Consider the following 25,299-nt stretch of genomic DNA (forward strand, 5'->3'; position numbering starts at 1 on the left):
ATCAAGCATGGTGACACATGCTTATAATCCCAGCTCTTGGGAGGCTGGAGCAGAAGGCCCAGAATTTGAGGGTAGCCTGGACTACATAGCAAGTATGAGACCAGCCTGAGCCACATAGACACATCCTGTCAAAAAGAAAACAGTGGAGCTTTGGACTTAGTGATCTCTCCTGAACCACACCAAAAGCATATGCAGTGCGCTAACATAACATGCAGAGAAACTGCATTTCATCAAAGGCAGAAAGGCATGTCTGTGAAAGACAACACCGGTGGGCAGGGCCACCGTGGTGGACACTCAGGTGTCTCAGCCACTTGGAGGATGAAGTGTGCCCATCACTTGAGCCCTAGAATTGAAGACCAGTCTGAGCAAGAAAACAAGAGTGTTGTCTCTCAAAAGATAAATGAAACGGTGTGCGTTCCTGCAGAGCAGAGACCTGACAAGAATGCACCCTCCGGATCACACTAAGAGCTCCTACATCCATACAACATGAAGAGCCAGCGAAGGATTGACGGTCTGGGTGGTACAGTTTGTGATCAATGTGCATGAGACTCTGAGTTCAATTCCTGGCTCCAAAGACAGGTAAGAGCTGCAAAGGACTGTAATGGAAATGTGTGGATGGCTGGTCAGCACAGGAAAAGATGCTCAACAATACGGGGCACGAGGGAAAGGGAAATGCAGATTAAACCAGAGCCACACATCCCTCCCTTCCTACCACTACAGCAGCTGCAGTCAAAGATGCAGGCCCTACCTCTTCAGGAGGTCCTGAAGAGGTGGGGAGAATGGAGCCCTCAGATCCTGGTGGTAGACGTTCATTCTCAGCAATCTGACAGTACCTCAAAACGCTGCAGAGTGGTATATGGCCCAAATGTACATCCCACGAGGAGTGAAAACACATTTCACAAAACCTGCATGTGAATGTTCACAGTAGCATCTTTCAACAGCCAAGAGGAAGAGGAGGAGGAGGAGGAGGAGGAGGAGGAGGAGGAGGAGGAGGAGGAGGAGGAGGAGGAGGAGGAGGAGGAGGAGGAGGAGGAGGAGAAGGAGGCAGCAGCCCCTGCTATCCACTGGTGCATAAAAGGAAAAGCCAGACCTATAAAAGAGTGGCTAGTACCTGGCCACAGAAAGGAAATAGGTACTGACTTCCACTATGATGGGGACAAACTTGCAAACCTGTGCCAGGCAAGCTAGTTGGGTGCTGAGGACAGGCACCACCCTCTGGCCAGTGGGCATCCCCGTGTTGGCTGCACTGCTCTAGCAATCTTCCAGAGCCTTGAAGCTCTCCCGAAGAAAAACCAAGTCTGCTGTGCATAACAAATATGAACTAATAAAAACAATTCCTCACAGGAGGGCCTTGAAGTGTTAAACGCAGAAAGGCTGTGAAGCTCTTCGTGGGCCGCCTTGCATCCCTACCAACAGTCGCTGCTGTCATTGCTCTGAGCGGTGCCGGCCGACACTGGAGAGAGCAGCCGGATGAATCATGCGTCAGAGATTAATAAGTGTCTCGTCTCTGACGAGCCTTCACAGAGAGATGAATAAGCCCCCATCCCTTCTCCAGAGTCTGCGTGTATTACCAGACTCGCCTACTGACAACACGGTTTTAACATTCACCTCAGCTGTAACCTCCTAAGGTGAAACCCTGGAACCTGTAAAAAGCAGCGTGTCTGAGGTACTCTCTGTTTCTGCATCTGGTTACATTCTGCCTTGTTCTAAAGAAGAATGTAAAATCAATTTTTTAAACACACACAATTTAAGAGCAGTAACAACCAAAATATAAAAATTAAGGTGAAAAAAAATGAGATTATAGTTAAATAAAACCAGAGGAAGGTTCGATCTGAAAAATGCCTGCCAGGAAGTAGGTGTTAAGGTATCTGTAGACTTGATGCTAAGGTTCCTAACTGGTAAAGCAGAGAGGGAAATTCAAGATTCCCCAAGCCCATGAGACCACAGTGACTTGCAAGTCTCCAAAGAGGAATTCCCAAGTATCCCTCTCACCCCTCATTAAAAATTACAGCTGCCTGTGGGGCACTGGGGTCTGGCTTCTTTTATCACTTTTTCTCATCAGAGTGGAGATTTGAAACTCAGCTCAATGGGCAGTGCCTTGTCCAAGTTGGGAGGGAGAGGGGCGGGGGTAGAGCAGAGCTGGCCCCCAAGGCTGCCGCTGGATGGTCTCTGCAGACCCCTGGCTCTGGAATGACTGATCCCTCTCCCCTCACTCTCCTGGGGACTCTCAGTCAAGCCACACACCAGAATCCTGTTAGACCAGAAATTTCTGTTTTCTCTCTCTCCTTCTCCCATTCCAGAAAGGAATCTAGCAGGCGACCTTCCTCCCTCCCCATTCACTGGTTTCCTTGTAAGAGCTGTGGATTCCCCCACGGTTCCCCCACGGACTGACTGTCCCTGGAAGCCATTGGCCAGTTGGCCAGCTTTGACCTGTCACAGCATTACCTCAGCCCCTTCCCCACTCTCCCACCCTTCTGACTCCGAGCTCAACCAGACAGGAGCACTCGGGCTGCAGCCACTCTGGTGCCTACCAGGCTCTTGCAGAGTTTCCTTAGCAACAGCTTCATTAAGGAAACCCATCAAAAAAGAAATCCGAGGAGGAGGCGGCTGTTCTTGCATCTGAACAGAGTAGCCTGCATAAAATCTGAATGGCTTTGCAAAGAAAATTAACCAAAGACAAAGAGGTTGAAAGTCCCCTCCAAAGTCTCAGAAAGGAGAATGTTTTTAAAGGGCACCAATCATTCTGGAACTAAGAGATAGGAGGAGGTGGAGGACGGGCCACGCTGCGACCGACCCTCAGAAGCTGGTCTAGTTTTCTAAACACTTCCTCACTAGCACTTTCTCGTAAGGTCACCTGCCATTTTCTGTTGAAAACAAAAATGTATTCAGTCCCTCCGGCTGCCGAGGGTGGGGGAGGGGAGCCGCCGCCTGGTTGGGCTTTTGGAATCGCAGCAAGTGAGGGGGATTGAAAGAACAATGGGAGACTTTGTGAGCTGAGCTGGGTCTCACCCCTCAGTGTGTCCCTCCCCCCCCCCCCCCATCTTTAAAACTGGCTGCAAGTGGTGAGGAAGGGAGCTGACCAGACCTTTCTGGTGTCTGCTCAGCACCAGAAGCCGCAAGCCCTGCAAGTCCTGCAAGTCCTGCAAGCCCTGCTTGCCAGCTGCAGGGGAGACAGTCACCACAGCCTGTGCATCTTTCTTTGTTGCACCTTGCTCTACATTGCAACAGTGCTTATGCTCCTGGGATGGAGTCCTCCCGAGCTGCTCCTCCGTAGAAGGTAGTAGAAGGTATCTGGTGGGAGCAGTGGTCTTTGTTTCTGTAGATCTGACTCACTTGGGAATTGTTTGCCTCCGTGTCTTTTGTTTATCAGCCGATCTGCCCTCCACTCCTCAGCGCGGCCAGTATGGACCATGGCTGTCTGCAGCTCACTGGAGTTCGGGAGCAGGCAGACAGAAATGCTTTGCCTAGTCTGGCTCCTGCCCATCCCAGAGGGAAGGGAAGGGAAGGGAAGGGAAGGAACGGAACGGGACAGATGCATGAACACATGTCCCAGAGACCCCTCACCTCTAAGCCACCATCTTCTTTGGTGCCTAAGTCACTGTTCCCTTTCTTAAGCTGCCCTCTGCGGATAAGGCTGGCTACATTTAGACCACAGAATCTCAAGGAACAGATTCCTACTTCAAGAAGCCTGTGAATGGATGCCAGTGAGGTTTGCAGCCTCCTCGCCACCCTGGTGTTCCCAGAGGGTGTGCGGCAATGCAAGGAGAGAGGTGGCTGCTTGCTCTCCACAGAAGACAGGCTGAGAGGGTGCATGGCTCCTCTATTCACAAACGGGGAGAATGACGACTCAAGTCCCAGCCCCTCTGTTCCCACATGAACCTTGTCATTTTTCTGTGAAACCTTCGTGACCATCGCACAGATCTGTACATGGCCAGCTATTGGCTGCCATTTGGGAGCGCCAGATCATTACCAAAAACCACTCGCCTAAACCAGACAACACATGCAGGTCACCCTGTGCCTGCACGTGGAAGAGGGACTCCGCATCTATTTTGCAGAGCACCGCTAAAGCCCAATGTTGTATTTTCCAGGTCTGAGGTTTTTGAGGCAGGGTTTCTCTGTGTAATATACCTGGCTGTCCTGGACTCCCTTTGTAGCCCAGGCTGGCCTCAAACTCAAGAAATCTGCCTGCCTCTGCCTCCTGAGTGCTGGGATTAAAAGCGTGTGCCACCATTGGCTCATGCAGGGATTCTTAAAGGCAGATGGAACTTGCACTAATCACATCTCCATTGCTTCCAAAATGTCCACCATTTGCCGAAGTCCTTCCTTACCATCAGCTCCACAATGAATCACACTTGATTAAGAACCAAAAGCTTGTTCTATTTCAGAAAAACCCCAAGCCCTTCTCTTTACTGTGATGATAAAAATCCCACCAGAACTCATTATTTTGCTGCCTTGTCAACTAGCAGACAAACATCAGGATGAGACAAGGACCGCAAAGTGCCTTCCTCCTCGGGCAGAATTCAAAGGCCAGTCACCGCCCTGTGCCGCAGGCAGGGCCACAATTGCCACAGAGCATTGCTGCCCTCTAGTGTTTGCCTGATGCCAAGCAATGTGATAACACAGCTGATCCAACCTACAGTGCCCAACTGTGAATATCAGTTTGCAGTAAATCCAGATCTTTAATCTGCAAAGCGGACTTCAGTAACTGCAGAGAGTGAGGGCCCACAGGTCTGTAGAGGCAGAGCAGGGCTGGGAAGCCTGGCAGCCACCCACTACTCTAGCACCAGCTAAGCCCAACAGACTCCACTCCTCAGACCTTTCGGGTCTGCTTGAAGCCTCTTCTGTGTTCAAAGCTGTCTCCTGAAACCCCTGGGCCTGATGAGGGCAGTAGCCTACTGCAGAGCTGTGGAGGGACACAGGACCATCTAACCTAAACCCAGCCTCCTGGCTACAAATAATTCAAGGCCTCCCTGGACCCTTTCCAGTCTACCTGAGAGGCCCAGCGCTCCTCGCTCAAAAGCTTGTCATTCACACACCATTCAACACCTGCCTTCCCTATGAAGCTGTCACTTGGTGATGGCAGAGTGGCCGCTTCTCTCCGCATCTGCTTTAACAGGGTGTCCACGGGCCAGCTGCCGCTTGCTCAAGACCTGTCTCCCGTGGCTTGCTGATAGATCAGTTCCACCTGGCTGCACACAGCTAGCAGCCTCCAGGTTAGGGAGTGACATTGTGAGTCTGCCACTAAATGTTTTCATGGCTGTCTTATTAAATACCTTCTCAGGGGTCTGGGGCTGCTGCTGGTCTTCCAAGAGAGCCAGCCTAGCATAGGGAGGCTCCGGGTTAGATCTTTAGCTGTTCTTCAGGCTCAGAACTAACCATTTGTAAGCTGCCCGCTGGGTGACAGGAGCTATGCAAACTCAGGTTTCATAAACTGAACAGCCCAGTATGGCAAAGGGCAGCACCTCATAAGTGAGAAAGGCAAGAGCCGAGTCAGGGTTGCAAAGCTGCAGGAACCAGTTATTATTCCAAATAAAACTTGGGAGAAGATGGTGAATTTAGAATTTTAAAAAAAAAAAATTACCAGGGCTGGGGAGATGGCTCAGCGGGTAAGAGCACTAACTGTTCTTCTGAAGGTCCTGAGTTCAAATCCCAGCAACCACATGGTGCCTCACAACCACCCGTAATGAGATCTGACGCCCTCTTCTGGTGCGTCTGAAGTCAGCTACAGTGTACTTAGGTATAGTAAATAATAAATAAATATTTTAAAAAATATAATACCCTAAAATGAAGAAGATGGTCCTGTAAGTTACGCATGCTTTGGCTCTTGGGCTATATGACTCCTTAACCTTTATTATACCATACGCTCTCCAATTGCCACAGAGGCAGGCACACGCTCACCTGCCGGAGATTGATATACACAGCATTCTGAAGAAACTCCGAAGCCTCCATGCCACGCTTCTGAATCGCCAGGACGCGCACGGCCTTGACACAGGCTTCCAGCTCAATCACTCCGGCGTTCTTGTACTGTGGGTATAAAGAGAACGCCTTCATCAGCAAAGTGCAGGGGTGTCGCCAGGGCCAGGAAGCTACCACTGAGGTTCCGGATGTTCCCAGCAGCATCTGCCATGCACAGGGCCCCTGGTACCCTCGGGGAGAGCTACATCCGAGGGTCTGTCTTAATGGGCACACGTTGGGATAAAGCCTATGACCATCTAAGTGTGCTTCTGTTGATTAAAATCATACAACCACAATCCTAGCACTAGGGGCGGGCAGGCGGGCGGGCGGACGTTTGGGTGAGTTAGAGATGCTCAGCCCATAATACGAATGGATGCTTGGATGCTTTGTCGTTTATCTTACTTAAATGTTGTTCTCACACATATGGCTTTGATGCAGCTGTTGGGAATGTGTTGCTTTTTGCAGAAGACATCTGGGCTGTCTGTGTTCGGTGCGACTGATTTTTTTTCCTTTTTTTTTTTTTTTTTTTTTTTTTTNTTTTTCCAGATAGGGTTTTTCTGTGTAACAGAGCCCTGGCTGTTCTGGATTTGCTGTGTAGACCAGGCTGGCCTTGAACACACAGAGATCCACCTGCTCTGCCTCCTGAGTGCAGGGATTAGAGGTGTGCGCCACCATATCCAGATGTGCCACTGATTTTTATCTCAGAGTCACGTGCACCATACCTCAGGCACTGGAAAAGAACCGGTTCTGTGGGACTCTCCTGAGTCACTACTAAACTAAAGTGGCACGTTGCTCCCTTAGGACGGGGAGGTGGTTCAGCACCATGGACAGTGCTCAGCGTCCACTCTGGTCCTCGCTGACCCTAGGCAGCACCCACACACAATGGGACGAGACAGCAAACTGCAGCAATACATGTTCATGCCCAAGAGCATCTTAGGACTTGTTCTCAAGCTATAGGTAGAAAGAAGCAAAACGGAGCTGGGAAGCATGAGTGTGCACAGAGTATTAATAGATGTCTAGCCATGGGGACCGTCCGAGCACAGTTCTCTACTGCCCTACTGCCCAGGCACTCACGATGATGACAAAGTTACACGCGCATGACTCTGTTGCACAGATGAGTGACATGAGCCTAACGAAAGCTGTAGGGCTGCGGACTGTCGGAGGCCAAGTCAGATCTGACAACTCAGTATCTCAGCAGTGTGTGCCCAGCTCGCCTCTCCTAATACAACAGGACACCCTGAGGCGGTGCTCAGGAGCCCAGGAAGAAGCCATTCACAGAGAGAGACCAGTCTGCGGATGACGCCCCTTAATTAGTCCTGTGTGAAAGCCAAGCACTGGATCTACTGTGATTCACCAGAGGTCTGGGTAGCATTGGAAAGGCTCAGGCTCTTCCCGGGAGGAGGTGAAGGAAGCGAGGAAAGCTGAAAGGGCTCAGTGAAGCACAAGAACAAACACATTAGTCAAGAAAAGAGAGACATGAGTTCCCTCCTTCCGTCTGCGTTCCATACATATGCAGAGCTGGCTTTGCCCAGATGCCCTACAGAACACTGAGCCCAGGAAGAGGAGGCAGTAAGCAAGGCTCTATCGAGCAGTACTAACGAGCCTGCCACCGAGCCGGCCATTTATATATGTAAAAAATCATTGACCCTGATTAAGCATTCTATGCAGTAGAGAGAAAACGATATTGAGGCTGCAGACCTGCACGCGATCAGAGGGCTGGCAAGGGCAGATGGAAGCCCTGTCTGCATTCTACTGTCTGACTGCTGTCTATTCTGCATGGTGGGGATGGAGCCACCTGACCCCTCTGTTGTGCCCCTCCCACGGAAGTGAAGTTCCACTGTTCACTGACACAGTCACTGTGTGGCCACCGAGGCTCTAGCCTGGCTGGTATACCCATCTCGGAAAACAAACAAACAAACAAACAGACTGAGCAAGCCATGAGGAGCAAGCCAGTACGCAGCACTCCTCCATGGCCTTTGCATCAGTGCCTGCTTCCAGGTTCCTGCCCTGTTCTGAGTTCCTGTTCTGATTTTTTTCAAGGAGGAACAGTGACTTGGAAGTGTAAATCAAATCAGCCCTTCCCTCCCCAAGTTGCTTTTGATCCTGGTGCTTTATCACAACAGTAACCCTAACTAGGACATGTGGATTTCCAGAAGTCCAGAAAGCTGATGCAGAAATATCAATAATGATTATCCCTGAATGGGCTATGACAGGTTTTTTTCCAAATTTATATTAAATATATACTGTTTGTAATCAGAAGAATAAACCTTTTAGGCATTTAGCACTGTGCACTAAAGATTAATACAATATTCACAAAATCAAGGAACAGGAACAGGTTGGCAAGGCTGCTCGGAGGGTAAAGGCGCTTGCTGTCGAGTCTGAGTTTCAGTGCCAGGACCCACAAGGCAGAGGGGAGAACCACACACACACACACACACACACACTGTCCTGTGACCTCCACATGTGCAGCATGTTAACTCACAAATTAATCCATCGGTAATGCTGAAGTATAATCTACAGGAGGTTTTCTTTTTTTTTTTTTTTTAAAGACACTGTGACATGACATCATGTCAACGGGGAACCTTCTGATCAGAGAGACGTGGGAAGCCAAAGCGGCAAATCCATCAAGTCACCTTGCTGTAATAGGAGATGGCCTCTTTATATTTGTCAATGATGTCCTCGGGGCTGAGGCAGTTCTTGGCCCTTCCGATCTCGGTGCTGGTGTCAGGGTTTATGCCGTTGGTGGTGAGAGCACCTGCAGACAGAGAAAGAGAAAACAGTCGTTCACTTTTTCCTTCTCGTCCCTCGTGTCTTTAAAGAGTCGTGTGCAAGAGGCGAGACCTGAGCGCATGCCAGTGACCTCTAAACCCTGTCTGGAGTCTTCGGGTCATCCACTGGCTGTAATGGCAGCACCGCGTGCAATGTTAACTAACTCCAGTGGGCTGCCTGCTCTGTGAAGATTTTCCATTAAAGAACATGAAATGAATTACATGAAAGTACCATATGGACGATGACCCAGAGACCACACTGGGGCCTCAAAGGGAAGAAAATGTGTGAGCCACTTCCTGAGCTGGGGAGCCGCCAAGGAAATCACTTCAAAGCGCCAGTAGCCTCTCCAAGGCTGTCACTTTCTATTTCTGACCAACCCTTGCCACCAAACTCCCACAGAGAGAGAGAGCTGGGGAGAACTCCATCTTCAGAACCATAAGAACTATAGTGAGACCTCCAACTGAGGGAAGGAAAGACAGAACCGTCTTTGATGCCATAGAACACTCAGAAACTACCTGCTCAAAGCCTCGGTGGCTGAGCTTCCCCTAAGTCGCATGTTTATCTCAGGCAAATCCCAGAAGCCCAACTTCCCTGCCAGCAGCTCAGTGTCTGTGAACTGCGAAGGGCCAGAATGTGCTTTGAACATGGCCACGGGCACCGCGGAAGTGCACGTGGTACCCAGGCCCTCTAATCCAGGGCTGGTTTTCTCGAGTGCATGCTTTTGTTCTCTAGTTCTGTAAACTGCCTCGTGCGTTTTTCTGAAACAAGACAGAAAAAAACGACGAGTAGATAGCTACGTGAGGAAATGGACTGATGATGGAGAGGTAAACAAGCGAAGCTAAGAGCCCGCCATGGGGCAGAGGCTCTGGTGCAAAATCCTCGTCCGATAAGGAGAGAAAGAAGGTTAACAGACAGGGCTGGTGAGATGCCTCAGTGGTTAAGAGCACCTGAGTGTTCTTCCAAAGGTGCAGAGTTCAAATCCCAGCAACCACATGGTGGCTCACAACCATCCTTAATGAGATCTGACGCCCTCTTCTGGAGTGTCTGAAGACAGCTACAGTGTACTTACATATAATAAGTAAATAAAATCTTTTTAAAAAAAAAAAAGAAGAAGAAGAAGAAGGTTAATAGACAGCCAAGAGGAGTCATGAGGAAGAAAGTATCTCAGATCTGTCCCCTGTAAGAACCAGATTCAACTCCACCTGGGCCAAGGTCACACGCAGAGCCAGGCATTCCCTTGGAGCGGAGTTCAAGAGGATGGTCACCATGCCTGGGGTATGCGTGCCTGCTGCTGAGCTAGAGGAAGCCAAGACCTGCACCAAAGACCTCTCCTTATGATTACTTCTGCAACTCAACTGCAGCAGCTGGAGGAGAGAGCACTAAGCTGAGTGCTCCCGATAGTAAGGCAGCTGGAGGAGCCAGGGCTCTCCCCGCTCTCAGGATGATGGACCTCCTACCTCCAAGGCTGTGCGTGGGGCCTGGCCCTGACCACGGCGCTCTGTCTTCCGTTGTTTGCCTAGCCTTTTGTGTCACGTGTCCTGCATGAATCAATATTTAATACATGACCAGTAGTCTTGCTGGAGATTTTTATTGGCACTAACAAAATCCCTGAGTCTTATTCGATTGGGAAAAAAAAAAAAAAAGGCATGGGAGAGAGGAGAAAGGGGCTTTCATTGTTCACATGGGGCCACGTCTCTACTGTAACCCAGGAACAGAACAGGAAAAGCTCCCAGACACTCTTCCCCTCTGTAAGGAAGACAGGAGTTACCCTGCTCCCTTAGCACAAGGCTGGAGGGTTATCTCACATGAAGCAACCAAGAGCAAATCATCTCTAAGGATCCAGAACCTAGCTCTGCAAATCGACCAGTGGGCCAAGCTGATTTCATTTCACTAAATAAATGAATAATAAACTAAAAATACTTGCACACAGAAGATCTGATCTTTCCCAACATCTATTGTCTTGACAGCCCACACCTAACATGATTGTGAGCCGGTGAGACACAGTCCGCAGGACCCAAGCCTCTAGCTAACAGACAGGGAAGTCAATCCCATGGGCTGGTGGGAACCCAGGCTGGAGATTGGAATGCAAGGTGTGTTTGAGGTGGCACATGACAGAAACTCAGAAGTGCCAGCCAGGCAGTCCTTGAATCGTTCAAAAGATTCAAGATTGTATGGAAGGTCCAATCTGGAAACCCAGGCAGATAGCTACATCCATGTGTAGAGAGAAGAGACTAAATCAGAAACAAGCAAAGCCACTGAGAGAGCAACCATGCAATGGCAGAGCCAAGTACCACGGTAACCCTGCCACAGCCACCTGTAACAGGAGACCAAAGCCCCAAAGCCACCAACACAAAGCCGAGTCTCCCACACAGGTGCTGTTGTCCCTACTGGGGGACTCATAAGAAACTGCGATAGCTACAGCCTGGACACTAAAGTTGGCTGTTGGTGGCACTGTAAGCTGTGCAGAGTAAACACAAGTCCTCCGAGGACACACTGCGATGGCCTTGACACTGGAAGTGCCCCCCCCCCCCAGACAACGGGGTGGTAGCAGTTTGCAGCTACAGAAATGACAAAGGAACTTTTCCTTGGTAAGATTTGTCCATTTTAAGGTGTTTTAAAATGAAAGGTTAAAATAAATTAGAATTCCGGGGCTGGCTGGGCGTGGTGGCACACGCCTTTAATCCCAGCACTTGGGAGGCAGAGGCAGGCGGATTTCTGAGTTCGAGGCCATCCTGGTGTACAAAGTGAGTTCCAGGACAGCCAGGGCTATACAAAGAAACCCTGTCTCGAAAAACCAAAAATAATAAAAATAAAAATAAAAAATAAAAAGGAATCCCAGAACTGGCGGAATGCCTCAGCTGGTAAAAGTGGCTGCTGTTGAATCTGACCACCCCATTTTAATCCCTAAGACGCACACTGTAAAAAGAAAGAACGGATTCCCGCTGACTTACACGTGCACTCTGGGGCACACCACATAAATAAACCAGTGTCATGATTTTAGCTGGGATTTTTTTTTTTAAGCTAGGATTTTAAAGTTGGATATATGACTCTAACTCCAGAACAGACTGAAACAGGAAATCAAGAGTTCAAAGCCAGCCTGGATGACAGAACAAATTCAAGACCAAGGTTATAAGGCCCTGTCTCATAAAGAGGATGGGTGGATGGATGGATAAATGGACAGACAGACAGATATTCTGGTAAATTCATTAAATTGTGAAAAGGGTCTATTAAATAGGATCATTTCAGTAGTGTATAAGAGCAGTAACATACATAATTGGGGATGTGAGTGGGCTGACATGGGAAGAAGAAACCATCACAAGCTCTGAGCCGAGTGGGCAGCCACTCACTGTTGGCACAGAGACAGTGGAAAGAGGAGCCTCAGCATCGAAGCTCCATGGGCTTTGCCGACACCACTAGGCCAGCATTAAAGGACAGTGTAGTGTAAGGACAAGCATCTCTGCCCCACCCCAAGAACAAACAAACACATGGGAAGAGCCTGGAGATCCATTGTCAAAGGAGTCAGGAGTAAGTTGACCAGGACAGAAATATTGAAAGGGTTGTGGTTTTTAAGTAAGCTGAAAGAAGACCAAGAGTGGACTGCAGAAATATCACAAAAGAAACAAAATAGAAATGGGCCCTTCCACAACAGGAAGACATCACCCTACGACAGAGCACAGCTTCCTCTCAGTACACGACCAAGTTCCCAAATGCTGGGCTACAAGACGGTCTCAATGTGTGTAAATTAACTTAAATTGCAAATACGTCCTCGCACCACCACAGCAGGAAATTTAGAAAATTCATAAATACATAGAAAAATAAACACCCAACACCCAGATATACATTTCAAAGGGAAATCAGAAGATACCTCCAGTCAAATGCAGTACACCAAAAATGAGATGCCACAGGCAAGCTCGGGTACAGACTTCTAGGTCTCACCACCTACATAACAAAAGATCTCGACAGCTGATGAGAAGACTAGAAGAAGAAAAGGAAAGATTCCAATTGTTAAAGCCAAAGCTGACGAGAAGAAGAAAAATTATGTCATCTGCAAGAAAATGGATGGGACCGGGGATCACCATGATAAGAGAAAGAAGCCAGACTCCACACATAGACGCCATATTGTCTCTCTATGAAGAAACTAGATTTAAACACACATATAGAGGCGGGGAGGAAGGAATAAAAGACAGACAGACAGGAATAAAAATGTCTTTCCCTCTGTGTCACATGGCTTTGATTGATAAATTTAGAGAAAGTCATGGTGCAGGATTGCTTAAGCCCTTCAAATCTGTTATTCTCTTTAAAAGTAGTTTTAGATATTTGACATGTTTCCTTTGATGTACATTTTAGGATCTACTTTTAAAAAAAGATTTTATTTATTTTATGTATGTGAGTACACTGTCACTGTACTCAGACACACCAGAAGAGGGCATCAGATCCTATTGCTGTGGTTGTAAGCCACCATGTGGTTGCTGGGAATTGAACTCAGGACCACTGGAAGATGAGTCGGTGTTTTTAACCACTGAGCCATCTCTCCAGCCCTAGGATCTACTTTTAAGACTAAATGAAACCGCGTAGCTTTGTTTCTGCTTTTGAGACAGGATCATGCTGTGTAGCTCCGGCTGGCCTGGAACTTGCTACTTCATGTAAGCTTCAAAATCACAGAAATCCACCTGCCTCTGCCTCCTGACTGCAGGGATTAAAGGTGTGCGCCACTACACTTGGCCTCTAAATAATGTGTGTGTGTGTGTGTGTGTGTGTGTGTGTGTGTGTGTGTGTGTGTGTGTNTGTGTGTGTCTGTGTGTGTGTGTGTTTGAGAAAGAGTGTCTAAGTATAGTCTTAGCTGTCCTGGAACTTACTCACTCTATAGATAGACCAGGCTGGCCTTGAACTCATAAATGAAATTCTTAAAGAAAAAAAAAATCAGGGCTGAAAAATCAGACATTATTACCAATTACATAAGAAAAGAGGACTGTAAGGCGATACGATTATAAATAATATAATCCAGATGAAACGGACAAGCTCCTAGAAAGACACAAGGCAAGTAAGAAGGAAAAGGAAGTTTTTTTTTTTTCCTTTTTCCAAAGATACTGAGCTAATAACCAAATACTTTCCAAGATGGGAAAACCCAGATCACGGCACCAGCACGGAGGAGACCGTGGCCAGTGCCCCTCCCCAGTGATTGTAGTTGCTAACTCTTCCTCCAACCAGAGCTCACTGACCCCGGCAAGATCCAGACACAGGGCATGCGCAATGTGCACATGAATAAAGGACAAAAGACACATGATCATCTAGACAGACAAGGGTAAAGAAAAAAAAAAAAGAGAGAAAAATTCAACGCTTTCTGGTAAAGATCCTTCCTGCACTAGAGGAGACATTCTTAAGCCCTGAGAAGGATGCCTTTAAAGTCAACCTACAGCTAAAACAATACTAACGCTAAAAGGCTCCGTGTGTGTCCCCCTGAGATAAGGAGTAAGACAGGACATTCCAGTTCAAAATCAAGAAAGAGAACTATTTCTGTTTTCCGGGACCAAGACACTGAACTAATGAAGTCAGCCAGGCTTTGGGGTCAAAGGGTCAACACTCAAAAAGTCAAAACACCTACTTAGGCTTGCAGTTCACCCGCTGATAGCAGTGTTAGGACAAGTCCACTCCAGTATGGACACAGTTAATGATGAATGAAATGGGCTGGGAAGATGGTTCCGAGGTTAAGAGCGCTTGCCGCTCACTCTTGCAGAGACCAGAGTTGGGTTCCTAGTACCACATCAAGTGCCTTGCACCTGTCGCACCAGCTCCAGGGAATCTGTTGCCCTGGCAATTGTACACACATGGCACAAAAACACAAAGGCATGCACACACATATAAACCAAATTAAATCATTTAAAAATTAACAAAAATGCACAAATAAACAAAAATAAATCATTTAAAAATTAACAAAAATGCATGCATACATATATGTATATTTTAATATGCATAAACTCTGAAAACCCCAACCATAGTTTAAAAAAAATTAAAGCTAGAGTCAGCAAATATTGCCTGCCTAATATGTATAAGACATTTGATCCCCAACACTGCAGGGGAAAAAGAAAACAACAACAAAAAAAGCTTTCTACTTTTCCATGTCCAGAGATTAGAAAATTTAATATCCCTCTTTGGTTTTCTTATGTATATATGTATATGTATATGAAGATGTATATGTATAGGCAGATGTATATGTAGGTATATATATATGTGTGTATACATGTATATATATGTGTGTGTATACATATGTGTGTACACGTGTGTGTGTGTGTGTATTAAGGTGTTGATGTATATGCAGGCATATATTTATAAATATGTACTATATTATATGTGTCTGTTTATAGGTATGTACATTGAATGTGTGCCTGTGGAGCACAATAGAGGGCAAAGGATTTACTGGAGCTGAAGTTACAGGCAATTATAAGTCACCTGACGTAGGTATGGCAACCAAGGACAGGCCCTCCACAAGAGCAGTATGAACTCTTAACTACTGAGCCCCAGAAAATGTAATGTTCTTTAGGTGACAATATGGTATGTACCCCATGTTGGTCTACAAACTCAGAGTATTCACTATCAAAATCCCCGCAGATTCTTTTCAGAAATTGACTATCTATCCCTAAAATTCATATGTAAATTTAAAGGACCCAAAATAAACACAAATTAAAATGCAAGTGGGTAGCTATGTTTAAATGTGTCTAATTTGCTTTCTGTTACCCTTTAAATCTCTACAATAGACATGGTTTTTTGACAATAAGATATTTAAAAATACATATGTAACTCTTGAAATAATCATAAAAAGATAAATAAATGCCTAGTTAAAAACAAATTTTCTCCAGGTGTGGTGGCACACGCCTTTAATTCCAGCACTCGGGAGGCAGAGGCAGGCGGATTTCTGAGTTCGAGACTAGCCTGGTCTAGAGAGTGAGTTCCAGGACAGCCAGGGCTACACAGAGAAACCCTGTCTCAAAAAAAAAACAAAAAAATTAATTAATTAATTAATTAATTAATTAATTAATTAAAAACAAATTTTCATAAGCACGTAGCAAAGCTCTCATAAACTGAAGACACTCGTCACAGGCGCATCATGCTCCTTGGGAAGTCTCTATAGCATCCTAACCAAAACCATAGCTGAATGCCAACCCCACCAACCCTATGGAGAAGGGAGTCCTAGAAATGCCAGGCTCAACAAGCTCAATGGGACAATGTAAACTCTCTTCCGCAGATTGGAGTTCCATATGTAAGCCAGGATGAACTTGGTCAAACTTCACTAGACCCAGGGATGCCTTTCAAATAGAGTCTAAAGGCAGACCATCTGAGAAGCCACAGCACGCTCTGGGGAAAAGACTGAAATCCCCAACCCTGGCCCTATAGACATGCCTTTGTTTTACTATAGGATGCGACACGCTTCAACCCAGGAAAGAATATCTTAATTGAGCCGAGAGATCAATAGTTCCCGCCTCTTGTCAGACATAATGAATGAATCTCCTCTTCTCCAGCTGGTAAAAAGTCTCAGTGTGGGCTTTGGGAAGTTTCTGCCATCTTCCAAGCTGCTGTCTCAGCAGATCACAGGTTCTGCTGCATGATCTGCCCCCTATGTGGTTAATAAGCCAACAGCCCTGTCAAGGCTGGACCGAGACCAGCCCTGGGAACACCTTGTTCTCACTCAACTGCCACAAGGCAAAATAGCACTGTGCACGTCCGAGACTTTACTAGCCATGGCTCTGACAAGAGACGTGTACCTAGAGCATAAAAAGAACTGTTGTAGCTCAATAATTGACAGAAGAGGGCAGCCCTTCTTTCCCAGAGCAAGTACGCTAGTGTCCGGCATACTTTGAAAAGGTGCTCATTAACTGTAAGAGAAACTCCACAACCCTGACTCCCGACAGCAGTGAGGCACCACGGCATACCCATCAGGAGTCTGGCAGACACAGAGGGACAAACTCACATGCATGGGTGCTAGGACTATGCCAAGGTGTGGCTGCTTTGGAGAAATATCTGGCAGTTTCTCAAGAAGGTAGACATTGGATGACTGTCTGACCCCGCCATTCCACTCTCCAGATTTACGAACACAGAAGAGAATTTAAAAGGATAAAGACAAAAACCCCCACAATGCTCGTAGTAACAATGTTTCTAAGAGACAAAGAGTAGATTCATGCAAGGGTGCGGGAGCTGACAGACTAGAGAGACAAAATGTGGCATGTTGACAGGCCTGCATAACACACTGCAGTGATGTGAAGTCCTGAGGTGTGCTACAAAAATGGACCTTAAAAACATTAAGTTAAAGAAGTCCCAAAAGGCCACAGTTTACAAAATGCAAGATGAAACACAGTAGGCTAGCCTGGAGTGAGAAAGTAAATTACCACTGCGGGAGAGCCGGGGGAAAACGGAAGACAGGAGGGACTGGCCGCTGTGACCACAGAGGATGCGGGACCTTCTTGTTAGGGAGAGCAAAGTCTACAGTGGCCTGCTTGCTTGGCTGTAGACTTGTTTTGAGGCTGCTTTTAAAAATTAAACGGGGTTCTTGCTCTCTCACCTGAGCTCAAATTGCAAGTCTTTTCACTAGAAGAGGGTACTAACCTCATCAGCAAAGTAGGGAAGCAAGAGAGCAGAATGGAATTAGCCAGAGGCTTGGCTTGAACGGGGTACTCAGATGCACATACCAGGTTCAGAGCAAGGAAGGGGGTCTGAGAAAGGAACTGTTAAGTTTAAAACATAGAACAAGCGTTCGGAAGTCTGTCTGCCACTGGGGAGGGAGGCGGCACTCTGTTCTTAATTAGCAGTGAGGCAAGCCCTCAGAGCCAGAGAAAGCACCGAGAGATGCCCAGCTAGCTTCCTCTGGGGGAAGCCAAAACCTCTCTCCACCAGATGGCCAAATGCAAGTGCAAGTGGCTATACACTCTATGATGGTCTAGGAAAGTGGGGAGGACAGTGGTTTCTCCTCTGAGAGGGTCTTGGGGCACTGGCACTGACCCCTCCTTCCCAGAGCACTACCCCATGAGCTGCCAGGATCTGAGCTGCAGAAGAGCTGAGCTACCAAAGTAAAAGACGGTCAGGCTCTGTCCTGTCTAAAGACTCCTACTAAAGACATGAGGCTGCAGGCTTTGGGCTGGAGCCTGGGAAGGCTAGGGCTGGGCATGGGAACAGAAGAGCCTCAGCTACCTGCCTGTGTCCCTTGGTGAGACCAGCTCATACTGGTCTCACTTAGGAGGGCTGCGAAGGTGCCCTCCAACGCCACCGCTGAGTGGCAGCTCCATCCTCTGGTTGGCGGCTTTCCCGACCACATGGTCCTACATGAAGTATGACAAGTCCCAGGCTCAGAACCCAGCCGTCACCTGCTCCAGGCTCTGCAGACTCAGCTGCAAAACCTAACTCTTGACACTTTTACAAACGACAAGCACGTTCCTCCCTACGTCAACACAAGTTTGGCTTTTAGAAGTCAGTCTGATTGCCTCCATCTACTTCTCCCACAAGTATGGGAGACACAACGAAATTCATACGAGGTTCCACAGACAGTCTGGGCTCAGCAGTATCAAGGCATTCAACGTTTATTCCATTCTTGGTTGACATGTTTGTTTTGCCTCCGTTCCATGCATATGCGTGTGTTTGTTGTGTGGGTATGTGCATGTGTGCGGGCAGGTGCCGACTCTGTCTAGAACTACGTTTCAGATTCCCCTGAGCTGAGTCGCAGGCATTTGTGAGTTATATCCAACGTGGTTGCTGGAAACCAAATTCAGTTCCTCTGCAAGAACAGGAGGCGCACATAACCACTGAGCCATCTGGCCCATCCCCAGGTTGTTTATTAGTTTGTTTGCTTTGAGAGGAGGTATGTTTTTAAGACAGGGTGTTGATACATAGCTGAAGCCGGCTCCTTCCTCAGCCTCCTGAGTGCTAATGAGATTACAAGTGTATGCCACCATTCCTGCCTTGTCAACCTAACTTTCGCAAGCACAGAAAGTCCCCGTCACAAGAAGCCCTGCCCTTGTGTTGATTTTTCTTCAGAAAGCAAACAAAACATTATAGACATCTGGGTCCTTCACTCTTTCCACAAACCGTCCTGGGAAATGTAGCCAGCAGTGTAAGAGACAGACCTTGGATCAGACAAACAGGCTGGAGGTGCTCCCACTTCCAGTTTAGACACACGCCAGATGAAAGCAGCCAGCTTGGGTGCGAAGCCCAAGGGAACATGACTCCCTGGCTGGTCTTCTTTGAAGGATGGTGTCTGCTGCTGCATTGTTACCCACTCGGTCACTGTTTCTAATTAAGCCAAAAGTAATCGAGCTCATCATGAAATAATTAAGCACAGTAACAAAGCAAGTTTCTGATGGATTCATGGCAGAAAATGAAGATGGGAAAGAAAGACCCAACACTGTGAAAAAGGAAAAAAATACAAGATTTCTTAAGAACACACAAGCTTGGTGGCTCACATATTAGAAGGGAGAGGCAGGAGGATTACCACTAATTCAAGACCAGCCTGGGCTACATAGCAAGACCTGTCTCACTAACAATAATAATAGTCTATAAAAAAAATGAAATAGGAAATTCAAATCACTGTGGGAAGGAACACAGGCCATAGATGCAGAGCAAAGTCATTACCATGGAGGGATTCAAATCAACAGCATAGGCATGCCCCATGCATTCAGAGGATTCAAGGCACGATTCTCCAATCATTCAGTTCACCATGCTAGGGGGAAATTGCTCCTCTTCACCAGACAGCAGGAAGCAGTAGGGTGCCCCATCAAACACGGACCAAACAATAATCAGGTTTGTCACAGTTCTGATTTAAAGTTACTTAAATCAGACTGTTCCAAAGACCACAAATCCAGAAACCAGAACCATTCATTCACAACACCATGAAAACAAGCACTTAAAAAAATAATAATAATAATAATAACCAAAAGAAACTAAGCACAGAGACCATGTACCTGGGTCAATGAGGACTTCTTGCGCCCCTGGAAGAAAGAACAGATTACGGTCTTTTATTTGGAAAATAAAACCACTTTTAAAGACAACTAGCACAACACATTTTACAGTTTGCATCCACCCTGGTGAGCCTGAGACACTTGCAGCTACTGAAGGGGAGAGCTGTGCGTGGCAGGCACTGTGCTTTTCTGGTTCCAGGAGGAGAACAGAGGATCTACTGTTAACCCTGTATTGAACAAAGAGGAAAGTGCCCTTTTATCGCCTCCCTTCTTACTTTCTAAGCTCAGGCTCCTCACGCTCCAGAAACAAGTTTCAGAAACCCTCGTTTCACCAATAAACCAATAACAAGAGAATTTTTTTCCAAATATATGTGAGTGCTTTGACTGAGGTATCAAAAGTTTCAAAAGGAAATATAATAATACATTAATACTCCCTTCCAGATCTCTCTCTGTCTCTCTCTGTGTCTCTGTCTCTCTCTGTGTCTCTGTGTATGTGTGTGTGTGTGCATGTGTGTGTGTGCATGTGTCTGTGTGTGTGTGTGTGCATGTGTGTGTGTGTGTGAGGGGGGAGGGAGGGAGGGAGGGAGGGGAGGGAGAGGGAGAGACACAGAGAGACAGGCAGAGAGAGACAGAGAGAGAGAGACTGAATTATGAATTACAGGATTTATGAAAGCTAAGAAAGTGATGTTTAGAGGTAGTTTATACTGAAGCTGTAGCACAGTTGGTAGAGTATTTCCCTAGTATGCATAAGGCCCTGGGGTCAATATCTAGCACTACATAAACTGGGCATGGTGACATATGTCAGAAATTCCAGCACTCAGAAGAGACAGTCAGGAGGTCGAGATCATCCTTGGCTACATAGTAAGCTTGAGACCAGAATGGGATAGCCGTGACCCTGTCTCAAAGTGGACAGTGGAAGCTAGAAAGACAGTTCAGCAGTTAGGGGTATTGCTCTTGCAGAAGAACAAGGTTCAGGTCCTGGCACCCACCCTATGCAGCTTATACCTGCCTGTAACTCCAGCTCTAGGGGCTCTTCTGGCCTCTGAGAGCACTTGCATGCACACAGTACACACACACACACACACACACACACAAACACACACACACAGATCAGAGGTCACAGAAGTCCCCTACTGCTGCCTTCCAGGTGCTGGGATTAAAAGCATATGCTGTCATACCAAGCTAAAAGACATTTTAAGTACAAGGGTAAAGAAAAAGACACCCAGGAAGAAAGTAAGACAGACCTGAGAGAGCAAGTGAAGGTCTCCATCGTTTCATTTTATTTTTGAGACCAAGTTTTGTCTTGCTCAGTTACCAGGTAGCCTTTGAAGTTTGAACTTGCCAGCCTCCTGCCTTAGCCTCCTCCGTAACTAAGATTATAAACCCCAAGATTACAAATCTGCATACCAGGCCTCGCTCTTCTCTTCTTTGTTTTTTTAAAAACATTTTTAAATACTTATTTATTTTATGTATATAAGTACGCTGTAGCTGTCCTCAGACACACCAGAAGAGGGCATCAGATCTCATTACAGATGGTTGTGAGCCACCGTGTGATTGCTGGGAATTGAACTCAGGACCTCTGCAAGAGCAGTCAGTGCTCTTAACCACTGAGCCATCTCTCCAGCCCCTTCTCTTACTTCTTAACTGGATCGTTCTTCACAAAGCTATTTCTCCCTATTCTAATTCCTTAGAAATCAAACATTATAGAATAATGGATCATCCTTGGCTACATAGTAAGCTTGAGACCAGAATGGGATAGCCGTGACCCTGTCTCAAAGTGGACAGTGGAAGCTAGAAAGACAGCTCAGCAGTTAGGGGTATTGAACCCCGCGTGAGGTGCATGTCCACAATCTGAGGAATGGGGGTGGAAGAGAAGACAGGATGAAGCTCGAGGCCAGCCTGGGCTACACAAGACTCTCATCCCTCTTCCCAATGTGGTCACGTGGAATAAATCTTTTTCCTGCTTCCCACTTTTAATTTGGTTCTGACTGCCTTATTGAGGATGGGTGGCCAGACCTGACTTGAAACACACGGTATCATGTGAAGTTCAATAACACACCGAATGCATATAGTTGTATCTTAACACCTTCAGGCAACCACCTCAGCTGACCTGGGAGCCAGGATCTCCTCTGGACCCTACATGGTGCTTGCTAATAAGCACACGAGTGGAGATGTAAGACCTGGCAGGCAGCCTTCTTCTCATCTGTAAAGTGCTGCAGAACTGTGACATCATGGCTAACCATTACCTAATGCTCAAGAGAAAGTCCAGTTTCATTGCTGCTCTGATAGCAAACCTGCAACCCTCGCTCTGAGCTGACCAGAGAAAAACAACATATATCCAGAAGGCTTTTTCCAGGTATGTTCTAGGGATCGAACGAAGAAATCGTATTCAAGGAGCCTGGTTTGGGTCCTCTTGTAGAAGCCGGAAAAAAAATAAAGCTTTAAAAATAGTAAGAAGTAAGTGCAACAGCGCCACCTATGGAACATCCTGCAAGGATCCCCCAGAATCCGCAGACCACAGGCAAAGTTCTGCTAGCACTGGCACTGGGCGGCTTCCTGGAAAGGTGGCACTGTTCAACAGCTAAAGTGTGTCACCCGGATATCAACAAAAGAGACAGGCTCACAGAGGACAATCTAAGAACAGGAAGGGGTCTCAGAACTGGTTTTTCTTACAGTCAGCTGCCAAACTTTCTCCCAGTCTCTGTACTTTTCCCAAAGGCAGCTGAGGGGGCAGGAAAGACGGCTCAGAGGTTAAGAGCGGTTACTGCTCTCACAGAGGATTGGGGTTTAGCCCCCAGCACCCACATCCAGAGCCTTACATCTACCATAATGCTCTCTTATAACCTCCAAAGATGCCCTCAAACATGTGAGTGGATACATACATACTCACAAATAAAAGTTTAGGGGCTAAAGAGATGGTTCAGCAGTTAGGAACTGGCCGTCCTTCCAGAGGTCCTGAATTCGATTCCCAGTAAACACACGGAGGCTCACAACATAAATAAACCTTTTTTAAACAAATGTAGCTGGGAATGGTGGTACACACCCATACATAAACCCAGCACTTAGAGACAAAGGCAGGAAGATGGGGTTGTTAAAAATTCAAGGCCAGCTTCGGCTCTATCTCAAGCTCCAGGTCAGCCAGGACTACACAGTAGTACCCTGTCAAATAAACAAACAAATCTGTAAAAAACCATGACTTCAGTCTGTCCTGTTTTCCCAGACACTCCTTAAGCTGAGGCCATGGAAAAAGAGTTCAAGTGACACGCAGGGGCTCTGTAAGAGGCCAACTCAGTTGCCACCCTAACTCAGCAGGGGTTCAATCGCTGGGTGACAAGCTCTGTCCCTTAAAAAAAGAGTACTCACCCCAACCCTCGAACGCTCGCATGGGGGGGGGGGGGCTGTAAAGCCCTGCCCGAGGCTGAGGAGCGCTGGTAGACATTTGGACCTTTCCTTTTTCTTTTCTTTTCTTTTCTTTTTTTTTTCTTTCTTTCTTTCTTTTTTTTTTCCCAGACAGGGTTTCTCAGTTTATCCCTGGCTGTCCTGGAACTCCCTCTGTAGACCAGGCTGGCCTCACACTCAGAGACCCGCCTGCCTCTGCCTCCCGAGAGCTGGGATTGAAGGCATGTGCCACCATGGTCTGGCTCTGGAACATGTGTCATGCTAGTCCCCACCATCGAATACCAGTGCTAAGGATGAGAACCAGGTGTTCCACCAGCAAGACACATCTCAGGCCTGTTTTGATCAATTTAATGATAAATAATATTACCAAGTTCAGAGAGAAGAAAAAGTAGAGGCCACCATTACTAAAAAAACCTTTACAAGCCAATGATAAGCACTTTCTTCCAGTTGAATGTAGAGTGTTCTATACATTTGGGGGGGGGGGAGGTCCTATATAAGGGACCCAGGTCCTCCCACAGTACTAGGCAGGAACTCTACAAGTGGGCTACAATCTCCATCTTAGTTTTGTTTTGTTTTTGTTTTTTCAAGACAAGATCTCATGTGGTTCAGGCTAGCCTCAAATACACTATGAAGCTAAGGCTGATTCCATTCCTAAGCCTCTGGCCTCCACCTTCCAGATGCTCTGAGTATGGGCATCATATCTGGCTTTCCAGCCCTAATTTTTTAAAGAAACTACATTTTTGTCCTTTAGTTATAGACTTACAGGTCTACATACAAATCTTCAGAATAAGGATCAGCCCCACACACACACACTTGTGAGTAGCATGAAGCTAAGATTGAAGGACAGATTAAAAGAAAGAATTATTTAAGGGGAGAAAAAACTACAAAATTTTTAAACTTTTTAAAAAAAATTTTTAAGGGAAAGAAATGTCCCCTTTACCGAGGAAATGCACTTGAAAACTATTCACCCAGGGTCTGTGAGGTCTGAAAGTGTTCAGCTGAATTCCTGGGGCCTAGAGAAGCAGCTTGTGGTTAGAAACTCCTACACGCCTGCAGAGAACACAATTCAGTTCCCAGCCACCACGTTATACAGCTCACAACTGCCTGTAACTCTAGCTCCCAGTGATCCAACATTGTCTTCTGGCCCCTGCAGGCACTCGTGACAGACAGATGTGCATGGGCGCATGGCACGTGTGCATGCGCGCGCGCAAGAGCGCACAGGCACACACACACAGAATGAAAATAAATCTTTTTAAAAATAGAAGTATCCTTGGGGTTGGGGAGATGGCTCAGTGGTTAAGAGCACTGGCTGTTCTTCCAGAGGTCCTAAATTCAAGTCCCAGCAACCACATGGTGGCTCACAACCATCTGTAATGGGGGTCTGGTGCCCTCTTCCGGTGTGTCTGGAAACCACAGTGTACTCATATACATAAATAATTATTTTTTTTAAAAAAAAAAGTATCGTGGGGCTGGTGAGATGACTCAGTGGGTAAGAGCACCCGACTGTTCTTCCGAAGGTCCAGAGTTCAAATCCCAGCAACCACATGGTGGCTCACAACCATCTGTACCAAGATCTGACTCCCTCTTCTGGAGTGTCTGAAGATAGCTACAGTGTACTTACACATAATAAATAAATAAAATCTAAAAAAAAAAAAAAAGTATCGTACTCCCAATCATCATAAAACCAGTGATACTGACAGCTGCCTCAGCCTTCCCCTACCATGTTCCACCCTATCTCCCTCAGACAGGGTCCCTCACTGAAACTCATCCATGCCTTAGGCTGACTGGTCAGTGAGTTCCAGGGATCTGTGTGGTGGTGCTGCAGATAAGATAGAACCTAGAACCACCCAGGAGACAGGCTGCTGCCCTGGCACGCCTGGGCGTACCACTGTCTTCGTTATGTTAACTGAGGCAGGCCTTGGGCTATACAAACAGGGAAATGAACTAACCACTGGCGGTCCTTTCTCTCTGCTTCCTGATTATGAACATCACATGACTGTGACTCCCTCCCCATATAGACTGCCACCTGCAATTAGGAGTTAAATAGAGCTTCCCCCTACATTGCTTTTGTCAGAGTATATTGTCACAGCAAGTAGGGAAAACAAGTAAGAGAACTTGTCTCTGCCACCTCGTCTCATGTTTAGGAAACACATGTTCTTACCCACTCAGCCATCTTCCTAGACCCTTTTCACATGTTCGAGTGTGTGTGTGTGTGTGTGTGTGTGTGTGTGTGTGTGTG

General features: G+C 46.9%; 1 protein-coding gene across 5 annotated transcripts in view; it reads right to left on the reverse strand.

Moving 5' to 3' along the window:
* Positions 1–25,299, reverse strand: part of Trappc9 (trafficking protein particle complex 9) — a 476,366-nt gene that overhangs the window by 437,454 nt on the left and 13,613 nt on the right. For 3 of the 5 annotated variants that reach the window (XM_029547718.1, XM_029547721.1, XM_029547719.1), the window contains 3 exons: positions 19,665–19,691; positions 8,589–8,710; positions 5,899–6,024 (listed from right to left, as the gene is read on the reverse strand). In XM_029547718.1, the coding sequence (XP_029403578.1) occupies positions 5,899–6,024; positions 8,589–8,710; positions 19,665–19,691 (275 nt within the window). The remainder of the gene's footprint in view (positions 1–5,898; positions 6,025–8,588; positions 8,711–19,664; positions 19,692–25,299) is intronic. The other 2 variants (XM_029547720.1, XM_029547722.1) reach the window with 1 other exon arrangement.

Source organism: Mus pahari, chromosome 17 (assembly GCF_900095145.1).
Source record: "Mus pahari chromosome 17, PAHARI_EIJ_v1.1, whole genome shotgun sequence".
Classification (NCBI taxonomy): Eukaryota; Metazoa; Chordata; class Mammalia; order Rodentia; family Muridae; genus Mus; species Mus pahari.